The sequence below is a fragment of the Drosophila navojoa genome, chromosome 3 (genome assembly GCF_054131105.1).
Source record: "Drosophila navojoa isolate 15081-1374.11 chromosome 3, UAZ_NAV_1.0, whole genome shotgun sequence".
Classification (NCBI taxonomy): Eukaryota; Metazoa; Arthropoda; class Insecta; order Diptera; family Drosophilidae; genus Drosophila; species Drosophila navojoa.
In genome coordinates, this window is record NC_142891.1 from 21,291,581 (window position 1) to 21,311,869 (window position 20,289).

General features: G+C 37.6%; 1 protein-coding gene across 1 annotated transcript; it reads left to right on the plus strand.

Annotated features, from left to right (window-relative positions):
• The first annotated feature begins 7,413 nt into the window (after nt 1–7,413).
• On the plus strand, nt 7,414–8,648 carry LOC115562699 (cytochrome b5 domain-containing protein 1). The gene is made up of 3 exons (XM_030384662.2): nt 7,414–7,669; nt 7,729–8,094; nt 8,151–8,648. The coding sequence occupies exons 1-3, from the start codon at nt 7,523–7,525 to the stop codon at nt 8,283–8,285; spliced, it is 648 nt and encodes a 215-aa protein (XP_030240522.1). The 5' UTR covers nt 7,414–7,522; the 3' UTR covers nt 8,286–8,648.
• The last annotated feature ends 11,641 nt before the right edge of the window (nt 8,649–20,289 follow it).

The following is a 20,289-nucleotide window of genomic DNA, read 5'->3' on the forward strand; positions in this document are numbered from 1 at the left end:
AAATATAAAGAATTTCCATTTACTTTGTATCTAAATTGTTTTGCATAGTTCAATTCCTACATAAATTTTTCATATTATAGTTCTTTTATAAATTATAGTTCTATTTTATTTACATACAAATCGCTGCAGTAAACACTTCAAATACACGTCTTCTTCCTATATAGTGCAGCCCTTTCTCTGGGCTCACCGGTCAGGCAATTAGCTTGGCCAACACCTTGCCACAAGTGGCAGCAATTGTTGCACTCGCCTCGCTCTGCCAATGCAAATGTCAGCTGAAGGTGTCTAATATGAAGAAAAAGAAGAAGAACGAAAGAAAGAACTGCTGCAAATTGCATTATTATTAGCCATAATTTAATGGCTGCCGCAATGTGGCATGCAACATGCAGTTAGATTAGTTAATTCACCTTTTTCCCTGGCGTGCTGGAATGTTGCCAGTTGTGGGCGTCGCATGGCCCACAGTTAACAGTTAGTCTACAGCTAGCCCAGACAAAGTTTAACAAGCAGCCGACTAGCATAACAACAGCAACAGCAACTGAGCATTATCATTGGCCACAGCCAATGTCGTCATTATCATTGGCCCCATCATCATTGGGCCATTGTGCATGGCGCATTGCGACATTGCAAGGTCGCTGCTCGTGCAGCTCCCCAAAAACTTCCTGCCTGCCACTCATTGCACTTAATAGCTGGCATTGTCGTTGCTCTTCTTCTTCATGTTGTTGTTCTGGCTGTTGCTGTAGACATTGTCATTAAGCACATTCCTTTGGATACACTTACACAGGGTATCTAGACTAAGGCATTCACAATGGTCTTGCAGCAGAATTTATTTTCGATTCAATTTGTATTATGGTCATGCAGAATTTTGATTTGGATGAACCGAAGGACATATGGAGAGACGAGCAGACAGATGGAGAGATGAACGGAGAGACGCAGAAGAGGACAGACAAAATAAAATATGGATGAGGGCGAAAGAGAGACATAAATATATATCAGAATTGAGTTTTATTTATATCATGATATATGGATAATTTGCATATGTATATATACAATTCTTCTTTATACTTTCTTAATATTCTAATTAAATGCAATATGCATATATGTATATATGTAATTTACCGTAAGGAAATTTCCTTTTTATGGGTATTCTCTAATGTTGTTCTAGAGTAATTTAGCTTCGACTTGCCCTTACCAACGGCACTTTCTTGTTTTACACTTTTTTCACATCGATGTCAGCAAAATAGCTTCGCATATTTTAATATTATTTAAGCGCATTCGCATTCCCAACAACAGCAACAAGACACGTTGTCTTAGCTTCATTAATTTTTGTTTTGGCAATTTAATTAAGCTTTCGCGCTCTTTTAGTTAATATTATTACAGTTAAGTCCCCTTCAAGCCTTTAACTTTGGCTGTATTTGCTTATTGGCTTAACTCTGACTGCGAAATAAACTTCGACTTAAACAACTCTTGTCTCTCACGCATCTCTTCGCGCTTACTGTCTGCATCTTGTCGGCTTTGTTGCTTTTGATGTAGTTGTTGCCTCAATTAGCTGCTTGAATATCTTCCTTTTTATTGATATTTATTGAAGTTTTGTGCCTTAAAACAAGTGTCAATTCGCTTGGTTTACTTTAGTAAATTGTTTACTGCTGTTGCTTCGTCTCTTTCTTTATACTCTCTCCCTCTCTCTTGAGTTGTGTAAATATATTGAATTAAGGAGTTTTGCGGTGGAGTTCATGTAAGGCTGATATTACATATTTAAATATAAAGTGGAACTGTGAATGAGGAAGGAATATAAGACTAGTTTAGTTATGAGATATGATTTGATAGGCTTGTTTAAGCATGATAAGCTGATAAGCTTATATATTGGCTCTTCTTTATATTCTATTTCTTGAGATCCACAAGATCTCTTTAGTTTTTTAGCAATATATTTCGAACAAGTCAAGAGTTCTTCGACTTTTACTTATTGTGCTCCATAAGGAATCAATACAGAATGATTCAGAGCTAAAAAGAAGTCAATTTATAAAATTCAAATTGACTCTGATCATAAGAAACTTTCTTCATTTCGTTCCCAGACCTTCCTCGAATTCAAAGACCTTTTTCTAATACTCTAAAAATCAATTTCCTTGTTTCAAATTTATGTTTTGGTCTGAACTTTGAACTCAGTTTCGTTGACATTTCGAGCCTTTAAAGCGTTTTGTTGTGGCCGCCAGCCGCCAGCCGCGAGAAGCAAATGCAAATGCTAAGGAAACCAAAAATGTAAACTAATGGACACACGTGATAAAATCAACTTCCGCAGGATTACACAAGTCAGCGCCCTAGAGTCGAGCTCAGAGTAGGAGACGACATAGGGATCGGGATCGGGGTCAGTTTGTTTGCCAAGCAGCTGCCGTTGCGCATGCGCGGACAACGAGCCTCTGGGATTTCGGGCTTTGCCATGGCAACACTCGAAACAATGACAAACAGAAAGAGAGACAAAGAGAGAGCGAGAGAGCAAATAACAAAGGGCTGGGCGAAAGGCTTGGCAGAAGGATAATGTGTCGGGGGTGAACATAATATGTTGCAGCAGAGCGCGAGCCTCGCTAAAAGGATTTACAGATACTTTGTGTTTACTTTAATTGGTTTGTCTACCAGCGCCACGCGTCGCTTCCTAAGTGGATTTTAATATTGGCCTTCGAGTCGGGCTGTCTGATTGCAACAGCAGCAGCAGCAGCAACATCAGCAGTCCTAACAGCAGCAACAGCTGTCGCTGCATTCATCAAACATCAGTTGGCAATTATGCGCCGTTGTATGTTCACATCCTTGCCAAAAAGCCAACAATTTCCACATCCACATCCGTGTCGACCGCAAAAACCACAGCAGCGGCAACAGCAGGATACAAATGGCCACCGAGAAGCAAAAGTCGTATAATCACGCAATTCATAAAGCTGCAAAAAGGAAGTGTAGGGCTTGCACGACGAGCTGATACCCCCAAATGGAATAATTGAGGCAGATGAAGCAGTTCACCCGAGTCAGTTGTATATTTTTTGTAATACTTAAAGCCAGCTAACACAAATGATTTTTTTTTTTTAAGAATGAGTATAAAAGAATTAATATATTTTAAATTTAAATTATTATTAATATTCTTTATACATAAAAAAAAAATATGTATATGCATATATTCCAATTTAAATATAAATTACACTTACATTACAAATTATACATTATATTAGTATTCGGGTATGTAGTATTTTAATTCCATTATGCAGTTTTTTTCATGATATGAAATTAATTTTTTTTTTAACTCAACTAAAAATTTAAATTAAATTAAATAAAATAAGTTCATGAAAGTCATTACTAGATGGACCATTTTTAAAATGTATTTAATGGCATTTGAAGATTCTTTTATTTGATTAGAAAATAAATTTTAAACAGGAATTTCTGATGCTTACAAATTGAAATGATATATAAAATTATATAATGCATATATATGTATAATTTTTCGACAAAAATATTATATGTACATGTATGTATATTTATTTACCTTTATGCATACAGATATCTGTATATGTATATAAGAGTAATTTGTTGCTTTAACGAAGTTGCTTCAACAAATTACTCTTTTATATATTTTAATATTCTAACAAAATTATCTTTATATATATTCTAATATTTTCTACAGTTTTTGCAGTCTGCAGACAAATTTTAAATAAATTGAGCGCAATGTAAATTAGATCTTTACAATTTATTGTTGCAACTCTTTAATAGCCCTTCTCAGCCACTTTGTGGCCACTCAGCGTATTACAATAGTTCACCCCTCGACAATGAGTATTAACAATGCAGGGACAGCTGCAGTTGGAAAATGTGGAATGCTTCGGACTTGGAATGAGCTTCATTTGCATATAGTGGACTGTGGGTGAAAATGCTGACACTTGTGGACAATTTGAAGGCTAAGCCAACATCGGGCAGCCGAACGAGGGTGTGAGTGCGCTAATTGTTCGCAGTTGAACTGTGAAGCTGCGCATATGTTCGTGTCGAGAAAAACTAATAGAAATGGAAACCTTTGAGTTTTTCCGATGAAGCATAATTTGTGTGTTTTGATTTACGCTGAGGCGATGCCAACAGCTGGTTGGCCATTTGACACGCCAAGTGTGTATGTGTATGTGTGCGTGTGTGTGTTGATCTTTGGACAAGCAGTTGCTGCAGCTGCAGCTGGCAGCACTTGGGTCAAGGCGTTGACTGCGTGTGGCAGGCACAAGCGACAGCACAAATGCTGCGGGTCACTTGGCCGCATAATCAACCCCAGTTAGCAGCAGCTACCCTTGCGCCTAACTCTAACAGCAACCCCTCCGCTGCGGCACCACGTGCGTCACGCGCAGACGCAGCCACTTGCAGAAGGAACCGCGACGGGGTCATAATTCGGGATCCGGGCTATGGGTCTGTGCCGTTGACGGAGTACCAGGGCTCCCCCTGCCGTTACAGATCGAACAATGGGCTGAAAAACCCATTAAGTGCGTTTTGAACATAAATAAAAACTAGCAGCAAATACTCCATTGTATGTGTGTGTGTGTGCGTTCTCTTGTAAATGGCAGGAAATGTGCACTTGAGTGCCAGCAGCAACTACTGCAGCAGCAACAGCATCCACAAGCAGCGGCAATAATTGCCCCCGCGCTGCACAAAAACTTCAAATTACAAAAAATAAAAGCAGAAAAAAAGGAAAACACATTATTCACAATTCGATTTGAATGCACTACCGAGTAAAAAAAAACACACACACACAAATATGAGTGCTCTAGTCGGGTGTACGCTGCTAAAAAAATACCCTGAATCTAATTCATGTGTTTGCAAAGAATATAGAACCCTGGCAATTATTTGAGCAAAGCCAAAAAGAAAAGAATTTATAATATATATACCATATAGTATATAGTACAGATAGGTACACCTAATACAAAATATTTGCAATTAATGTGAGCTAAATGAGATGGATCATAGTCTAGCTCTTAGTTTTAAGCCAAACTAACTGATTAACAATATTATTTTATTAAGAAGGCATTTATGGCAATTATGAGAGATTACCAGCAATACAAAAATATATTTAAATATATTTTTTTATTTTTAAAATTTATTTTTAAAACACTTTGTTTAGTCTGAACATTAAAACAATATGCCCACTCTCAATGGGTATTCCAAGCCCGCAGCTGACTGCATTTTGAATTCATTATTTAATTTAGGTTGGCATTTTTTTTTTCTCTCTGGAATAATTAAAATTGCAATCGCCATAAAGAGAAACGCGCGTAGGCTAAAACAAGATATCAAATAAATAAAATAAAAACTAGTTGGAGGCATTTGAGATGTTGTCTCCATTTTCATAGCCTTGACACAAAGTGCGGCGCCAGTTGCATAAAAAAATGGATAAAGTTGTATATGTGTATATACAGTATATATATAGTATATGTATATAAATAGATATATCAAATCATGGCTTAACTTAGACAAGTTTAACTGGCAGCCAAAGTTGCTTACGTCGTTGATTTCTCACTGATTTATTCACAATGAAATTGTTGAATTGCAATTGAATAAAGTGTCAATAGACGTAGGCTAGATTATTATAAAGAAGGCCAGAGTGGGCGGTCAGATGACAAACTTTGTAGATAAAAAGCCCTAGACGATTCTAGATAGTTGCTTACGATATAATAAGAAAAACTCCTTCAAAGACGATTTCTATAAATAGATATATGTAATATAATTATTTTATACTTATCAACGGTTCCTCATAATTAAGATATATATTTTATTTCTCCTTCTCGAATTGCAAACAATCCTCAATTAATGTTCATTAAAAAGCTCACATAAGGGAGCCCATCAAATGATCTTCAAACTGCCTTTTATGATAGGTAACTTTATATCACTTACATATATGTGATGTACTCCAACCATATATCATATTTATTTAGATGGCTCTTATATGACATACTCAAATAACGTTAGATGCGTAAAAACAATTAGACATAACCACAGGGTTCAGAGTGTGTCTACATAATGCTTAGCACCCCACAAATTGTGATCACGTTTCTTTTTTTTTTACCAACAGCTGACGCAGTCACATGGCTTGGGTAAACAGATAAAAGAGCACCGCTCACCCCCGCTGAGGCTGGATCAGGGTGATTGCATCAGCAATTGCTGAGTGTGGCATAATTCATTGGAACATCAGCTCATGTCAGATCTGTATAGAGCGATACCTCGTCAGGCATACCGAGGCGTGTGGCCCTATGTTTTGATAGCCTCCAATAACAGGACCAACTGTTGGAAAACTGGAAAAACAGCTATCCGAATATTAGTGAGGCGTTTTCGGTTGCGGTTGAGGAACGTCATAAGGGTTGTGCCGATCCTAAGCCAAATGTTATTTTATCAATTCAAATTTAACTTTGCTGCAAATCTGAAATTTGCCAACATATGCGAGAGAAGTTAAAGGGCATTACGGATGCTGTAGGCCATCTGTCATAGCTGAAATATGCTGAAAATACCAGACGAAGCGCACATATTTGTTCTAATGTTCCCACGTTTACGGCACACTCCAGAAGCTCGTAGCCCAAAGCTTAAACGGATCGCCTCGGAAACATATCATATATCATGGAACGCGCATACGCTGAACAGCCTCATCAATAAAACTGTCTTTGGTTTGGGGCTCAAACTCGACCACATTTCAGTTGGAACAATCATTAATCTATTTCTCTATTTATAACCACGAATTGATGGCTGTGCGAGGCGCTGATGACTTGACAATTGCCAGCTAATTATGCAGCAGCAGCAAAGAAATGAATGGAAATTCAGCTGCCGAAGTCTTTCCTAATGAAATTAGAAGACGCCTCGTTGCAGCTGACTTCCGAGATTAATTGGTCTGGCCACGGATAAGATCTCTTACAAGCTTCAAATGCACTTATAACCAAACATTTACTTAATAACAATATAAGTACCCATTACATAGAACCATAGATTGTGGTTGAGACTCTTATTTCATTAAATTTTTTGGGTAAAGATTCTTGAAATATGATTGGTCGCGTTTCAGTTCGAGTTACGAAGCTGATGAGAAAAGAATAGAAAATAATTTCATTTTAAATTCTTTTTTTTTTTTTTTTTTTGTATTAACTTTTTGTTTCATTTACTTTTATCATTTTGTTTCATTAAATTCGTAATTAAAATGTGTTTTTAAGTGTAATATAAAATACGAACTTTTATTGAATTATCTAATATAATTTTTAATTAATTATATTAAATAATAAGAATTTCTTTCTATAATGTTACAATAGTTTATTTAAGTTTACAGTAAACAAAATGATAATATAATGTATTGTAAACAATTATCTTATCTATCCTAATTTTTAAAGCCACTTATATTTATTTACCAACATATTTTTTACCAACTCTCCATTCTGTCTCTCTATTATGATAAGCTACATTTTCTAACGTTGTCAATAAATATACAAATCATATTCAAAAATTTAATTCGTAAATTATATATTCCATTATATACTTAATTATCGAAACACTGAAAATGGCTGAACCCGTACGAACAATGCGCTATTATCTCATGGATGAGATTGTTATACATAACAAGAAATTCGACTGTTGGGTTGTTATACACAAGAATGTCTTCAATCTGACGCCCATGCTCAAGGATCGCTGCGATCATTGGAATCGCGTAATTTTCACCACTCTTATATATCTATATTATCAGCTATTAGCTATGCTCTCTTCCAGACCCTGGACTATCTGGTGGCCCATGCTGGCAAGGATCTGACGCATCTGTTTCACGAGAACGGTGAACCCCGCACCGAGATCTCGCCCTGCTCGGGCCGACCCCGAGTGCTCTTTCCGCCCATTCTGGAGGTGGCGATCAGCGAGTACGCTAAAACCAAGCACGCCATGTGGAGCCAGGATCCGTTCTATCACATAGGTCGCATCACGCGACGGCCGCGCCGCATACGCGTGATCAACGCGCTGACTGGCCATGTGCAGCACATGACCGTCTGTGATGAGGACAGCATCTACGACATTCAGCAGAAGTACAAGTCCCGCTACAATCATCATGCTGGCTCCTACGAATGGCGCAAGTTCTCAAACAGCGTAAGTCTGCAGGGAGATCGCATTGATGGGCTCAACTCATTTCTACTGCCACTCAGGCCAAGCGCTGCGGCCTCTTGAATTTGAATGGCACCTTGGACGAGAATGGCCTGACAGATGATGAGGACTGCGATGTGGAACTGCCGCCGCCCTCCCTCTGGCTCTACTACACAGATGACTTGACCATCGCTTGATTGGGCATTTGGCAATTTGTTTTTAGCTGCTTTCACAATTTTGGGCTAGTCGAAAATTTGTTGTGCACGGTGCAGGTAAAGAAGCATTTCAAGCTACGCTGCGTTCGCCTCTTGGATATGGGCATGGCCATAGGCCTGGGCATTGGCATGGGCATGGGTATGGGCATAGGTCTGGGTCTGCATCGAGTTTTAGTTTAGGTCTGGTTCGCGCAATACCATTTATTTTCGTTTTAAACAAATGTCATGGTCGACATGAGCTGCTAATAATAACAAGCCCAAAAGTGCAGCGGACTTGTTCAGGGCCGCTTCTATGAAATACACTGGAAGAAATTTCAGAGAAAATAAAGAGTTAACTTAATTATTGTTTGAGGCAGATCGTACACATTTGATATATTCATTGAACTAACTATGGATTCTTTATGTGTCACAAATGTATGACCAATCCATGAACTACATATGTATGTATGTAGAAAATACCATCATATATGAAATCCGTACTACAATGTTTATCTTTAAATTGTTTTATAGTCCACAAATTCAAATATAGTTTATGAAACTGAAAGGCTTAGCTTAAACTTCGAGAATTAATTTTCAAAATATTTTATTGCTGCGTCTCACTGAAATACCTTTTATGTTCATAAATTTCGTTCAGTGTATGTAGTGCATGTTCTAAATGTGCCTTATTGCTTTGGCTTGCTTAATATATGCGGGTTTTTTGGTTGGTTGGTTGGCTGCTTGGATGGGGTTGGGGTTGTGGATGTGGATGTGATGGCTGTTAACTCGTGTATGACGCTTCGCAACGCCTGCAGCTGCCCAGCTGCTCAGCAGCCCAACTGCCCAACTGCCCGCCCGGCTACCTCTTGTAGGTGACGCTGGCACGCGTTACAGTCGGCCAGCAGCATCGCCTACTGCCACTGCAATTGCCACTGCTAAGGGGTGCCAACTGAACTGTAAACGCTTTTTTTCTACTTTGAAGTGAATTATGCCAAGTTTGTGCCTTAAGTCTTTCGTTTCTGACATGGATTATGCCACGGATTCTGAGTAGCCGCCCATTGTCTGCCTGCATTGTGCATAAATAATTAATTCCAGCCCCTCCACTTTGATAAAGAACGAACACAATTAAAAACATATTTTAATTCTGTAATCGTGAAAACCCGTTCGCCGTGGTCCGGTTCTAAGTTTAGATCCGTAAATGGCGCCGCGCTCGCAATTTACATTGAGCAAGCGTCGCTTGTGACATGGCCAGAGGCTAAGATACCAAAGTAATTTGCACTTGAAGTGTTGTGAAATACTTTTCAAACTAATCTCCGTTTGGAGGCACGTCCCAAGAGCCAACGTCCCAGGCATCATCATTCCCACGCGGCAACAAGTTAACAAATAGAATACGACTGAAACTGAAACTGAGACTGAGACTGAGTGCAAGGGCCAAAAGGAGCTGAGACCTGAACGCAAGCCTGACGCAAACTTGTGAAATACTTGCGACTGTCCGACGATCGATGAAGAAGATTCTGTGCCGGCACTACACATCCATGACTCATTCGGCGAACAACTTTGTTCGGTCATGGGAAAAATAAGACCAAAAAAAAGATGAGCAGAAAAGGAGCAGTGCGTACTTAAGCCAGATTGGAGAACTGGCAGCAAAAGGCAGCCAAACACAGCGGCAATCAGCATTGTTGCTAGTGGGAGTCGTGCTACACCTCGTACACTGGCTGGTAGCTGGCTGAATCTACCGTTGCACTGGCCGCTGTGCGCGTGAAATAAGCAAATGTGCGTTTGCCTTTGGCTTTGGGCCAAAACCAGTTTTTGGCATGCGTTCCGCCAAGTTCGTTGCCTAAGTCTTTTGTTTGTGCTGCCTATTAAATGCAGTCATAGAGTTCATTGCCTGCACACACACACAGATAAAATTGTCGTTATGTCTGTGTAGCTGTTAACAATCAATTGTGACATTTATGGTCACTTCTCCCAGCTAGCATTAAATGGTCTATAAACTGACAACAATATATGTACAACTATATAGTTAGGTATAGATGTGTGCTTCTCTTTGTCTTTATAGCTAATACGTATATGTAGTAAAATTGATTCTGAAATATGTTAGATATATATTTATACAGTTATTGTGTCTTCCGATTAGAACAACTGTTCCTTGAGAGTCGTTTTAATGGGATACATATGTATTAAATTCTTAAATTCTTTTTCAAAGAATAACTACACCTAACCAAAATATTATTTATTATAATTATAATATATATCTGGATTGTCATTTGACAGATTCATTTCGGGTAAAGTGAAATTATTATTTTGCGTCTCTATTTTTTTTCAGATGTCAAAGTATTTTAATGCATAGTACATTAAAGAATCTTAGATTCTTTCGCAACATTTTGGAATTTCTAGCCTACATTTTCGCCGCAAAAACTTCACATTCCCAGTTCCCTAACACACAGTGCTTAGTGAGAAGCTGCACCCGGAGTCTTGGGCGCCCACAACTAACCCACTTCAATGCACTAACTCAGTTGCTCTGGTATGCGAATAGCAAGAAGAAGAGATAAGAACTGCTAGCCATGACCCATTCTCACAGGCGTTGAGCTATGCGTAACTAAATTCTATGGCACTCGCATTCTTTCCCAAACAGCCCGGAAGTTGGCAGAGACTCCGGTATGCGAGCAGCTCCACAATTTGACGGAGAATTTATAGCAGCTAAGTCCGCTTTAATTTAGACGCCAAAAGCTTTACATAAACTTCAGTCCATTCCTGTTCCCAGCTTGAAATAGAAAGCACTTAACCAAAACTAAAATCAAACAAAGCTCAGAGATTTGGCTTGAAGGTCACGCTGAGGCCGATTCCAAGTCTTTGGCCATAAGGAAGCCCTGCCCAGCGGCTGCTGCCAAAAGGGGCAGACAGCTTGAACTTCCTTTATGGCTATGCGTGTCAATTTTCATTTTCTTTTTCAACATCATTATTCTGCTGTCTGTTTAATTTTCGTTAACACTTAGTTTTGGCCAAGTGTGTGCGCGCCAACTTCCACCGGCATTTGCATTTGGCATACAAAACATTTCGAGTATAATGCTTGGCATTCAAGACTCGCCTTAGTAAATTAAATAATAAATATAAAAACGAAAAAAAAAAAAAACATGCGAGAATAAATAGCGGAACCAAATTAGGAAGTGGCCACAATACGCACGGTAACCAACTGGCCACTGGCCAGAATGTCTGGCCATATTTGGAGCCCAAGCAACAACAACAACAACAACAAACTGAGCCGAGTCGTCAAGTGGATATTTGTGCGGTTGGGAATCTAAAACGTTGTCATTGGCATATTAAACACTATTCGATATCTGATAGATGTGTGTATATGTATGTATGTAGGTAACTATATGTTTGGGTTTCCCATTATGACTATGGATGGCTTGAATTGCGGTTCGTTTGACATACAAATATGCACTATCAAATGTTTATAGCTTAAGAGATAACTCAATTATGGGCACTACTTTATGTACAAAATTGTTAGTGGTAATAAACCCATACTAACATACTCGTACATTGTAGACATTCCAGAAATATTTTGTAAAATATTTTCATGGCATTAGGAACCAAAAAAAAAAACTATTAGAGACTGGGTAATTAATTATAATATTTATGTTATTTATTTAAGATTCTAAAAATTATTTTATTTCGCTACATCCTAAGAAGCCTTTCATTGACAAATGAAAACTATATATTACTATTATAATATTTTTAGAGTTTATTGAAAACAAATATTTTACTATTTACCCACTTATATTATTATTATTACTACATTTAAAATTTAAAATTTATTTTCATTTAATTTATTTTATTTTAAAATTTTTAACGAACATTTTTCGTTTTATGTATATAAAAGACAGTATTTTGTATTTTATATAATTTTTTGTTCAGTATATGTATATGGCATTTACCTTATCAATACAAAACTAATATTTTAATAAATATTTTTCGCTGCCACCAATAAAATAAATATCTTAAATTATAATACCGAAAACCTCTTAAAATTAAAATTATGTTATTATCCATTTATTAAAAAATTCCAACTATATGTAATATTTAAATGCTATAAAAAAAGGCCCATATAAAAGTCAACTGTATTTACTGTAAATTCTATAAAGCTCCCATAAATTGAAAATTGAAAACGCAGCAAGTTGAACTACCCTATAATATTCATAAATTTAAAAACCTACCAACTCATAAGCCATAAAATACAGCAAATTAAAAGAAGCCACGCAAGGAGAGTGTGAAAATCAAGTTCTGGGCAATTTGAAGCCTTTCAGCAATGCACAAGAATAAAATTGATATGCACATTTGGCAGTCAGACGAAGAGGAACAATAAAAGTGATTTTCATAAATTATTCAAAGCTTAACTGCTTCCGTTTTGGGACACATTGACAGTCGCACATTGAGTTCGTCGTCTTGGGTATTGACAGTCAGTTTGACAAGTAGTTAAAGTAGTTTATACCCTACAGAAGGCAAAGTGCTGAGAATTGAGGCCTCGACGCTGGCGCTGCAGTTGCGGTTGGCGCAGCTGTTTGTATAAATTTACAGCAGCTACGGCAGCAACAACAACAAAGTAACAACAAGTTTATTTAACATTTTATTGTATAATTTTCGGATGTGGTTTAACGGCTAACCGAAGCGAGCCACAGACGCTCCACAGTTCTCTGGCATAAATTAACGCGTGCAGCTAAATAAAAATACAAATAAAAACAAGAAGCAAAAAGAAGAAAATAAAATACAAATAAAAATAAATACATATATTTATTTACATTGAGAGCGCGTCTCGGGCTTTAGCTTCGGCTTGGGCTTGGGCATGGACCTGGGGCCGAGTTCCGCTCGAGTGCGTCACAGGAATGTCACAGACAATGGGGCGGGTTCTAGTTTTTTGAGAAATATTCTATGCAAATTGCATACGAGCTAAACGGACAAAGCGACTGGCAGACAGACAAACTAGTTCGCTGAGACACAGACAGACTGCGTAGCCAGCAAGGCGACAAAAGGGTTAAGGTTTGCATTTTGCTCTGAATTTATGGATATTAACACAATATTTGTTGGGTGCGTTAGTTAATTACCCAACACGAACAAGCCCTTTTACCGTGGAAAACTAAACAGGGTGTGCGGCCAGGACTCGTATACCCTGCAGGTGAGCTTAGATATAAGGTGTATCGAGAAGCGACTTTGAGGGACTCAAATATATTTTAATGAATTTTGAACAACTGCTGATATTAATATAAAGTATCTAGCAAATGCTAAAGTGAAATCGATAAATATCGATTATTTTCCCTTACAGTTTTTAAAACTCGATAGAGCTTTTTTACTCTGCCTGATCAAAGCACTACTCAATTGTTAATTTATGTTCTAAAATATCAAAAATTGAATTATTTAATAAATTAAATAATCGATATTTATTGATTAGCAAAGTCATACATGGACCATACATAAGTATTATGACAGCCTTATATGTATATCAAATATATTCAAATTCTATTCGTTGTCTATAGGCATAGAATTGCGGATTACAAAACTTGAATATAACAATAAAATTGAATTGAATTATAGTTAATTTATCACAAATAAATTTACCAATTCGTAGTACAATTTCAATAAATACTTTGGTCGTACATTTTATACATTTACATCATTTCCATCTTCAATAAAGAAAACTACAGGGTATAAGCTTATCGATAGACAATCTCAATTCTAAGTTTCCCAGTTGCTTTTATTTCCCATGCAAATCGCCTGCCAGAAATCAATTAAAAGCACACGTGACAGACAACATCTACCCATATACCATATTTGTATCCTTTTCATATTATAGCTGGGTTGTTTTTTTACTTTATTAACTGACCGTCGCTTCCTGTTCCCTGGGGCACCGTTAGCTTGGCCTTGCGGTTCCTGCCTGACGGCCTGACTGCCTGAGAGCGTGGGAGCGGCTTTTTGAATTTTCATTTCAATGAGCTCGACTTAAGTTCCATTGATTTATGTCGAGCTCTGTGTGAAAGTCTGCGGGCTTCCAATTGATTTTTTTCGTACATCTCTTTCCCCTCTTTTTCTCTCTTTTTCTCTATCTCTGAAGTGCTCGTCTGTTGCGGCTTATCAAATTGTCATCTTTGCCGAGGGGTTGCTGATGCGCTGCAGACTTTGCCAAAATTAAATTGTTGGAAAATTTACAGAGGGATTAAATTGATTTTGATTTATGGCGGACAAGTGTATGCCCTGGGGTTATTTGGTTTAGCATTCATGAGACTATGCAAAGTGGATTGAGAGGAGCGTGCAAGCAAGTGAAATATCGGATAAGAGTTTGCCATGATGTGGGCCTAAAGTGGATTATTGAAAAGGGTTTGTGTGGGTTCTTCAATTAAAAGAATCTCAATAATTGATTATAATTTATGGTTATTGTCTTTAAGGCGCAGTTTAAAAATATTCTGTTGTCTATTTATATAAATGTTTACTCTATAGATCGGATAATGCTTTATGAAAAAATGTAAGCAAAACGCAACATTACTATTGGGCTGTTGTGGGCGTTTAAATAATCTATAAATAAGTAAATACATTTTAGAAATATTTTAAAACAGCGATCATCGACTCTTGCTTATAGGCTCGGGGTGTATAAATACACCCTGCCCCTAACCATAATTCTCACCTCAATTTTCACAATTTTCCATTATCAGCTATATTTCAGTACGTAGAGAAAATTTAAAAAAATATATGTATATATATATATATAGACAAATTCATACTATATTATATATACTTTATATAAGCGTACTTCGGTATTAACTTTTCACCTTTCTTTTCCTAACAACCTTTGAGTGTTGAGTGCTCTCCCCTATTCAGTTCATCATAGCGCAGCTTAACTGTCATCTGAATACAATAACTTTAATATTAAGCCAGGCCCACTTATTCGTATTATTCTTTCTGCTTTGCTGGCCTTTGGAATAACATTTCAACTCTGCACATTTGCATTTCTAATTGACATGTTCTTTGCTTTCGGAATGCTACCTGTGCTTCTTCTTCTCCCCTATCATCTCTTTCATTTTCTTAAACACTTTGATTGATTTGCAAATAAGACCTTGCCAGAAATCTGCTTAAAAATTACAACAGCTCATTGTATTTAATAAGTGTCAGAGACAACAATTTTCAATGGGTTACATAAGATCCTCTTGCCGCAGTTTCCCACGCTTCGCTGTCAGAATTCATCACCTCAGTTCTTCCACTGTCTCAACTCGTTTTCATTCTGCTTTTTGGGAGGCTTTACCTGGGCTGGTTACATACATATAAATTTATATAGCTATAATTGAAATCGGCTACTGGTATTTTGATGTATAAACAAATATTTTACCTAAGCTGGCCCTACGCGCCCTTTAAATGTCCAAATCATCTATGCTTGGGATTCTCTCTTACCCCTCGAGCTATACAAATGAGTTGCGTTCCGTCTTGTTGTTTTTGTTATATTTTTTTTTCTGCTATTTCATCGTAATTATCAACTTGAGATGAAAAAAGTGCTCATTACTCTGTGTATGGCTGGAAAAGAGGAGGAAAAAACAGCAACCTGCCATCTAATCATGTTAGAAAGTGATGCGAGTTGCTGTTGTTGTTGTTGTTGTTGTCGCTGGCAAACGAGTTGCACGAGTCTACAGTCTACCTATAGCTAGTTGAGAATAGCTCAGTTTCAATGTTATTTAGCAATTTTCGGTTAGAAAGTGGAAATGAAAGGGGTTGCGTTAGCAGAAGGCGCCCACACGTCTACACGATATGCGTAGTATGAAAAGAGAGAACGGAATTGGACAGTGAGACTTCCCTTTCAATACGGTTGCAAAAAAAAAAAAAAACTCATTAGTTATTTTAGATCTTGTAGCCTTAAATTTCTCATTAAGCTTCAATATAGCTCATAGCTCTGAGCTTCAATCCCTAGAAACAGTGGAAAATTATAAAAGGCTGCTTATATCCCATTTCAGTGTCTTCGAGTTAATCGAAAGGCTCATAAGCCGAACTTTAAGGTATCTAATAGTCAAACACTCCCAACTAGAGTTCTCATACCTCATATCTGGCTCCACAATTAGCTGCTTCAAATTTAGCTGCTCGTCTGATTAAGATGAAGATCACACCGTTTTCATTTTCATCCGAAAATTCATAATAAGCATAATTCATAGTTACAGTTCAGCTTTACCCGAAATCTAACAAGTTTTCCCATTCGCTGGTGTTTTCCCAATTCAATACCCTTTTTTCATTTTCTCTCATTTTCCATAAGTTGTAAAGCACTTTTTAATGAGACAAATTATCAAACAACTAATTTAGAGATAAACTCCCACCAGCCTCATATAGCTTGGATATCAAATTAGCTACACACACACATACGCATGCACACGCACACACACGCACATTCTGTGGCGCTTTCATGTCTTGCAGCCATTATAATTATCACGTGCATGTATATATATATTTTTTTTTACTTATCGAGCATTTTTTAGCCCGCTTTTCATTACATTTAATGCCACGAAAGAATTTGAAAAGCATAACAAAAACTTAAAGACGTCAACGTCGCTGCGCCAGTCGCAGTCGGCGTCGCAGTAGCCGTCGCCGAAGCCGTCATCGTTGCAGTTGGCGCTGTTAGCGGGCAAGTAGAACTTGGTAATGGACGCGCACGGTTGGCTTTCATGGCTCAGTTGGGGCAGTTAGCCTAGCTCCAAACTTGTAGCATGTTATGTTTCGCAGTTGTTGTTGTTATTGGTGTTGTAGTTGTTGTCGTTGTTGCAGTCATTACCGGCATGACAAGCACAAAAATGCGTTGTTCGTGCGCAGACGCAGTCGCAGTCGCGGCCCTTTGCGAAATACAAAAAAAAAAAAAAGTACTTGCATTTAACTGGACGGCAACAAGGGCTAGTCTAAGCTACTAGTTGTTATGTACTACTAACTATTACACTGTACAAAATATGTCTACAGATAATTTTAATATAAAATGTTGTTATATTCAGCCATAGATTTATCTAGAAAGGACAACAATAATATTTAACAATTAATAACATACATTCTTCAAAAAAAAAAAAAAAAATAAATAAATAAATAAAATAAAAAATAAAATTACCTATTTTAAATTATTTTACCATATTTAAATTAAGTTAAAAAGTTAATAAAAAACGTTTTATTTATTTAAAGTAGATGCATACAATAATTAAATATACTGCAAACAAATATTTAAATGTAAATTATAAATAAGAAAACCTTCATTTAGCTTTTTCCAAACATTTAAAAATAATTTTATTATTACTTTTTTATTTTCTAGTACTATGAATACTTTTAGCATTGAAAAATTATTTAAAATTATATTTTAAAAACTTAAAATACAATTTACCCTTTAAGCTAGAAATAATGCACTACAGTTGTTGTTAAAAAAAAAAAACTAAATAAATAAAAGTAAAAGTAAAGTATCTTAAAATACTTTAGAATATCACAAACTATTTTTGCCATAACTATTTTTAACAGTGCTGCAGTAAAGCATATACATTGTCTATCGATTAATAGAGTGAACTCTGTTGAACTCTAAGCAACACGTGTCACTCAGCGGCCAGACAGCCGGGCGGATTTCCATATCTTTGGACGCACTCGGCTAGCTTCTCTAGGCAGCTCTTTGAGCAGCTGCAGCCAAGCGTGTCCCTGGCCAGAGCATAGACCGCATTCAGATCTAAGAGCCAAGCAACAGCAACAACAACAACAGCCACTGAGCTAAGTGCGGCTGCAAATACAGTGTGACCAGAACTGGGTGTGACCGCAAAACAAGAACCTGTCGCTTGATATTTGGCAACAATCTCTTCGACAGTTGCACCCAGTTGCGTAGGCCGGCAGCACAACCCGCTCGAGACTTGGCCTAAAGATTTTAAATAAACATACATACATAAACATATATACATATACAGACAGGCAGATCTATATAATTATACAAAAAATGTCTGCATAAAGTGTTTGACTTCCGTTGACGTGCAACTCATCATCCTGTTGCTATCGTGTTTCAGGGCATGTTGCTGCCAGCAGCAGCAGCAGCAACACCAGAGGCAGCGGCAGCTTTTTGAGCCGATCTTTAGGGCTGTTACCGCAAAGTGGAAACGGAAGTGTCGCCGTGTCCAGACAGCCTCAGCTATTAGCAATGACCTTTAGAATCTGCTGGCACAGAAACCAAAGCAATGCAAAAAGACAGCCGCACAGCAGCAACATGCTGGCAGCAACTAGCAAACCAACAACCTGCAACCAGCAACCAGCAGCACAAGTTTTTAGCCAGTTGCTGCTGCAGTAGTTCTGGCTGCTGATCATTTAGCTGCAACAAAAAGTCAGCTTTGAGTGGTAAATGACAGTGTGAGCAACTACAATTACATTGGACAAGCAACAGCTGCTGCTGCTGCTGCGGTTGTTGCTGCTGCTGTTGCTGCCGGACTGGCACTAGTCGGCAGCAGCCCTTGTCACGTATTGCCCGGCCTAGCATACATGGGCATACTTAAGGGGCATTAATGTAGTTTATCATCAGAGAGCATGCTAGATGCACTCCATACGAGGCACTATTATGACAAGGACGAGCAATTGGCAATGGGCAATGGGCAATGGGCAATGGGCAATGGGCGATGGCTTGATGCTTGATTAGTAAGCACCGCACACAGCGGTTTGCAGTTAGAGCAATAGTGATGCCAAATGCTAAAGATTGCTTAGAGAGAAGTTTCTAGAATATAAATAAATATATATTGATACCATGAATGAATAATTATAATTATTACAAATTAAAATAATAGATAGAAATAAATTCAATTTTTTTAATATACAAAATTTGAAAGACACTTATTAAGAATATTAAAAATAAATTAAAAAAAAAAAAATAATAAAACTAATATTTTTATAAACAAAAATAAATTGCTTATATTAGAAAAAAATATTTTAAAAAAATAATAATAATAATACTTTATTAAAAAAATATTAACTACAATAAGCTCTAATTATTTTAAGCTGATTAAACGGCCTTCAGCTTTTGGCATAAAATATGCCCTTTAATGGAATTCAAGCCCTTTGGCTTCAATCAAAATCTTATTAAAATTGTGCAGGTAAAGTATAATAAACAGAAAGAAAATACCCAAAAAAAATTCCTTTCCTGTTGACTTTTGATATATGGAAATTTGAGCATATTTATGACAGCTTCTTCAGATATCACAATCCAACAACTTTTCACTCTCGCTGTCAGCTCTGATAGCTTCAACTTGGCAAAGTTGTTGTAGTTGTTGCTGTTGTTGTTGTAGTTGTTGTTGCTGATGTTCGCAACTGAAGTGAAGATCATTAAGAATGAGTAAAGCGCACATCCGTAGAAGGACATCTGATCGCTTTTTGTTGTCGCATTACACAACCGCAACAGAAAGAAAGAGAGAGCAAGAGAATGAGAGAGAGAGAGAGAGAGAGAGAGAGGAGGGAAAGGCAACTGGCGGAGGTGCAATAAGACGAGTATAAATATAAGTATGAAGAGCAGATAGAGAGCTTCAAAAGCAAAGTGCGCAAGTGAACAGAGAATGAGATGAAAGTGCAGACAAAGCGCGACAAGTCCCCCGCTGTGAGTCCCCCTTCCTTTAAAAGCTGACGATTACTGTTGCTGTTGCTGTTGAGATTGTTGTTGTTATTGAATTCGCTGTTGTTGCTGCTGCTGCTGCAGTTGTTCTTATAGCAGAAGCTGCTGTTGTTGTTGCAGTTGCTGCTCGTGTTGCTGCTTCTGCTGCTTCTCTTGTGGCTTCCTGTGGCTTACGACGTGTGACGACATGTAGAACTAATTGTCGTCCACTGGCAACGGGATTGGGGAGCGCTCCACACCAGCAGCAGCAACAGCAGCAGCAACAGCAACAGTAGCAGCACCAGCAGCACCAGCAGCAGCGATAGCAGCAGTTGGCGCTGTCATGGCCTGCACTGTGCCGCCTTGTGACAGGCATAAATCAGTTTTGTTTTAGTTATCGGCGCAGCA

What these genes read in the sequence shown, in the direction of transcription:
- LOC115562699 (XM_030384662.2), top strand. Translation starts at nt 7,523, where the DNA reads ATGGCTGAACCCGTACGAACAATGCGCTATTATCTCATGGATGAGATT. An exon ending in GCTGCGATCATTGGAATCGC is followed by an intron (nt 7,670 to 7,728) that starts GTAATTTTCACC and finishes GCTCTCTTCCAG; the next exon opens with ACCCTGGACTATCTGGTGGC. An exon ending in GGCGCAAGTTCTCAAACAGC is followed by an intron (nt 8,095 to 8,150) that starts GTAAGTCTGCAG and finishes ACTGCCACTCAG; the next exon opens with GCCAAGCGCTGCGGCCTCTT.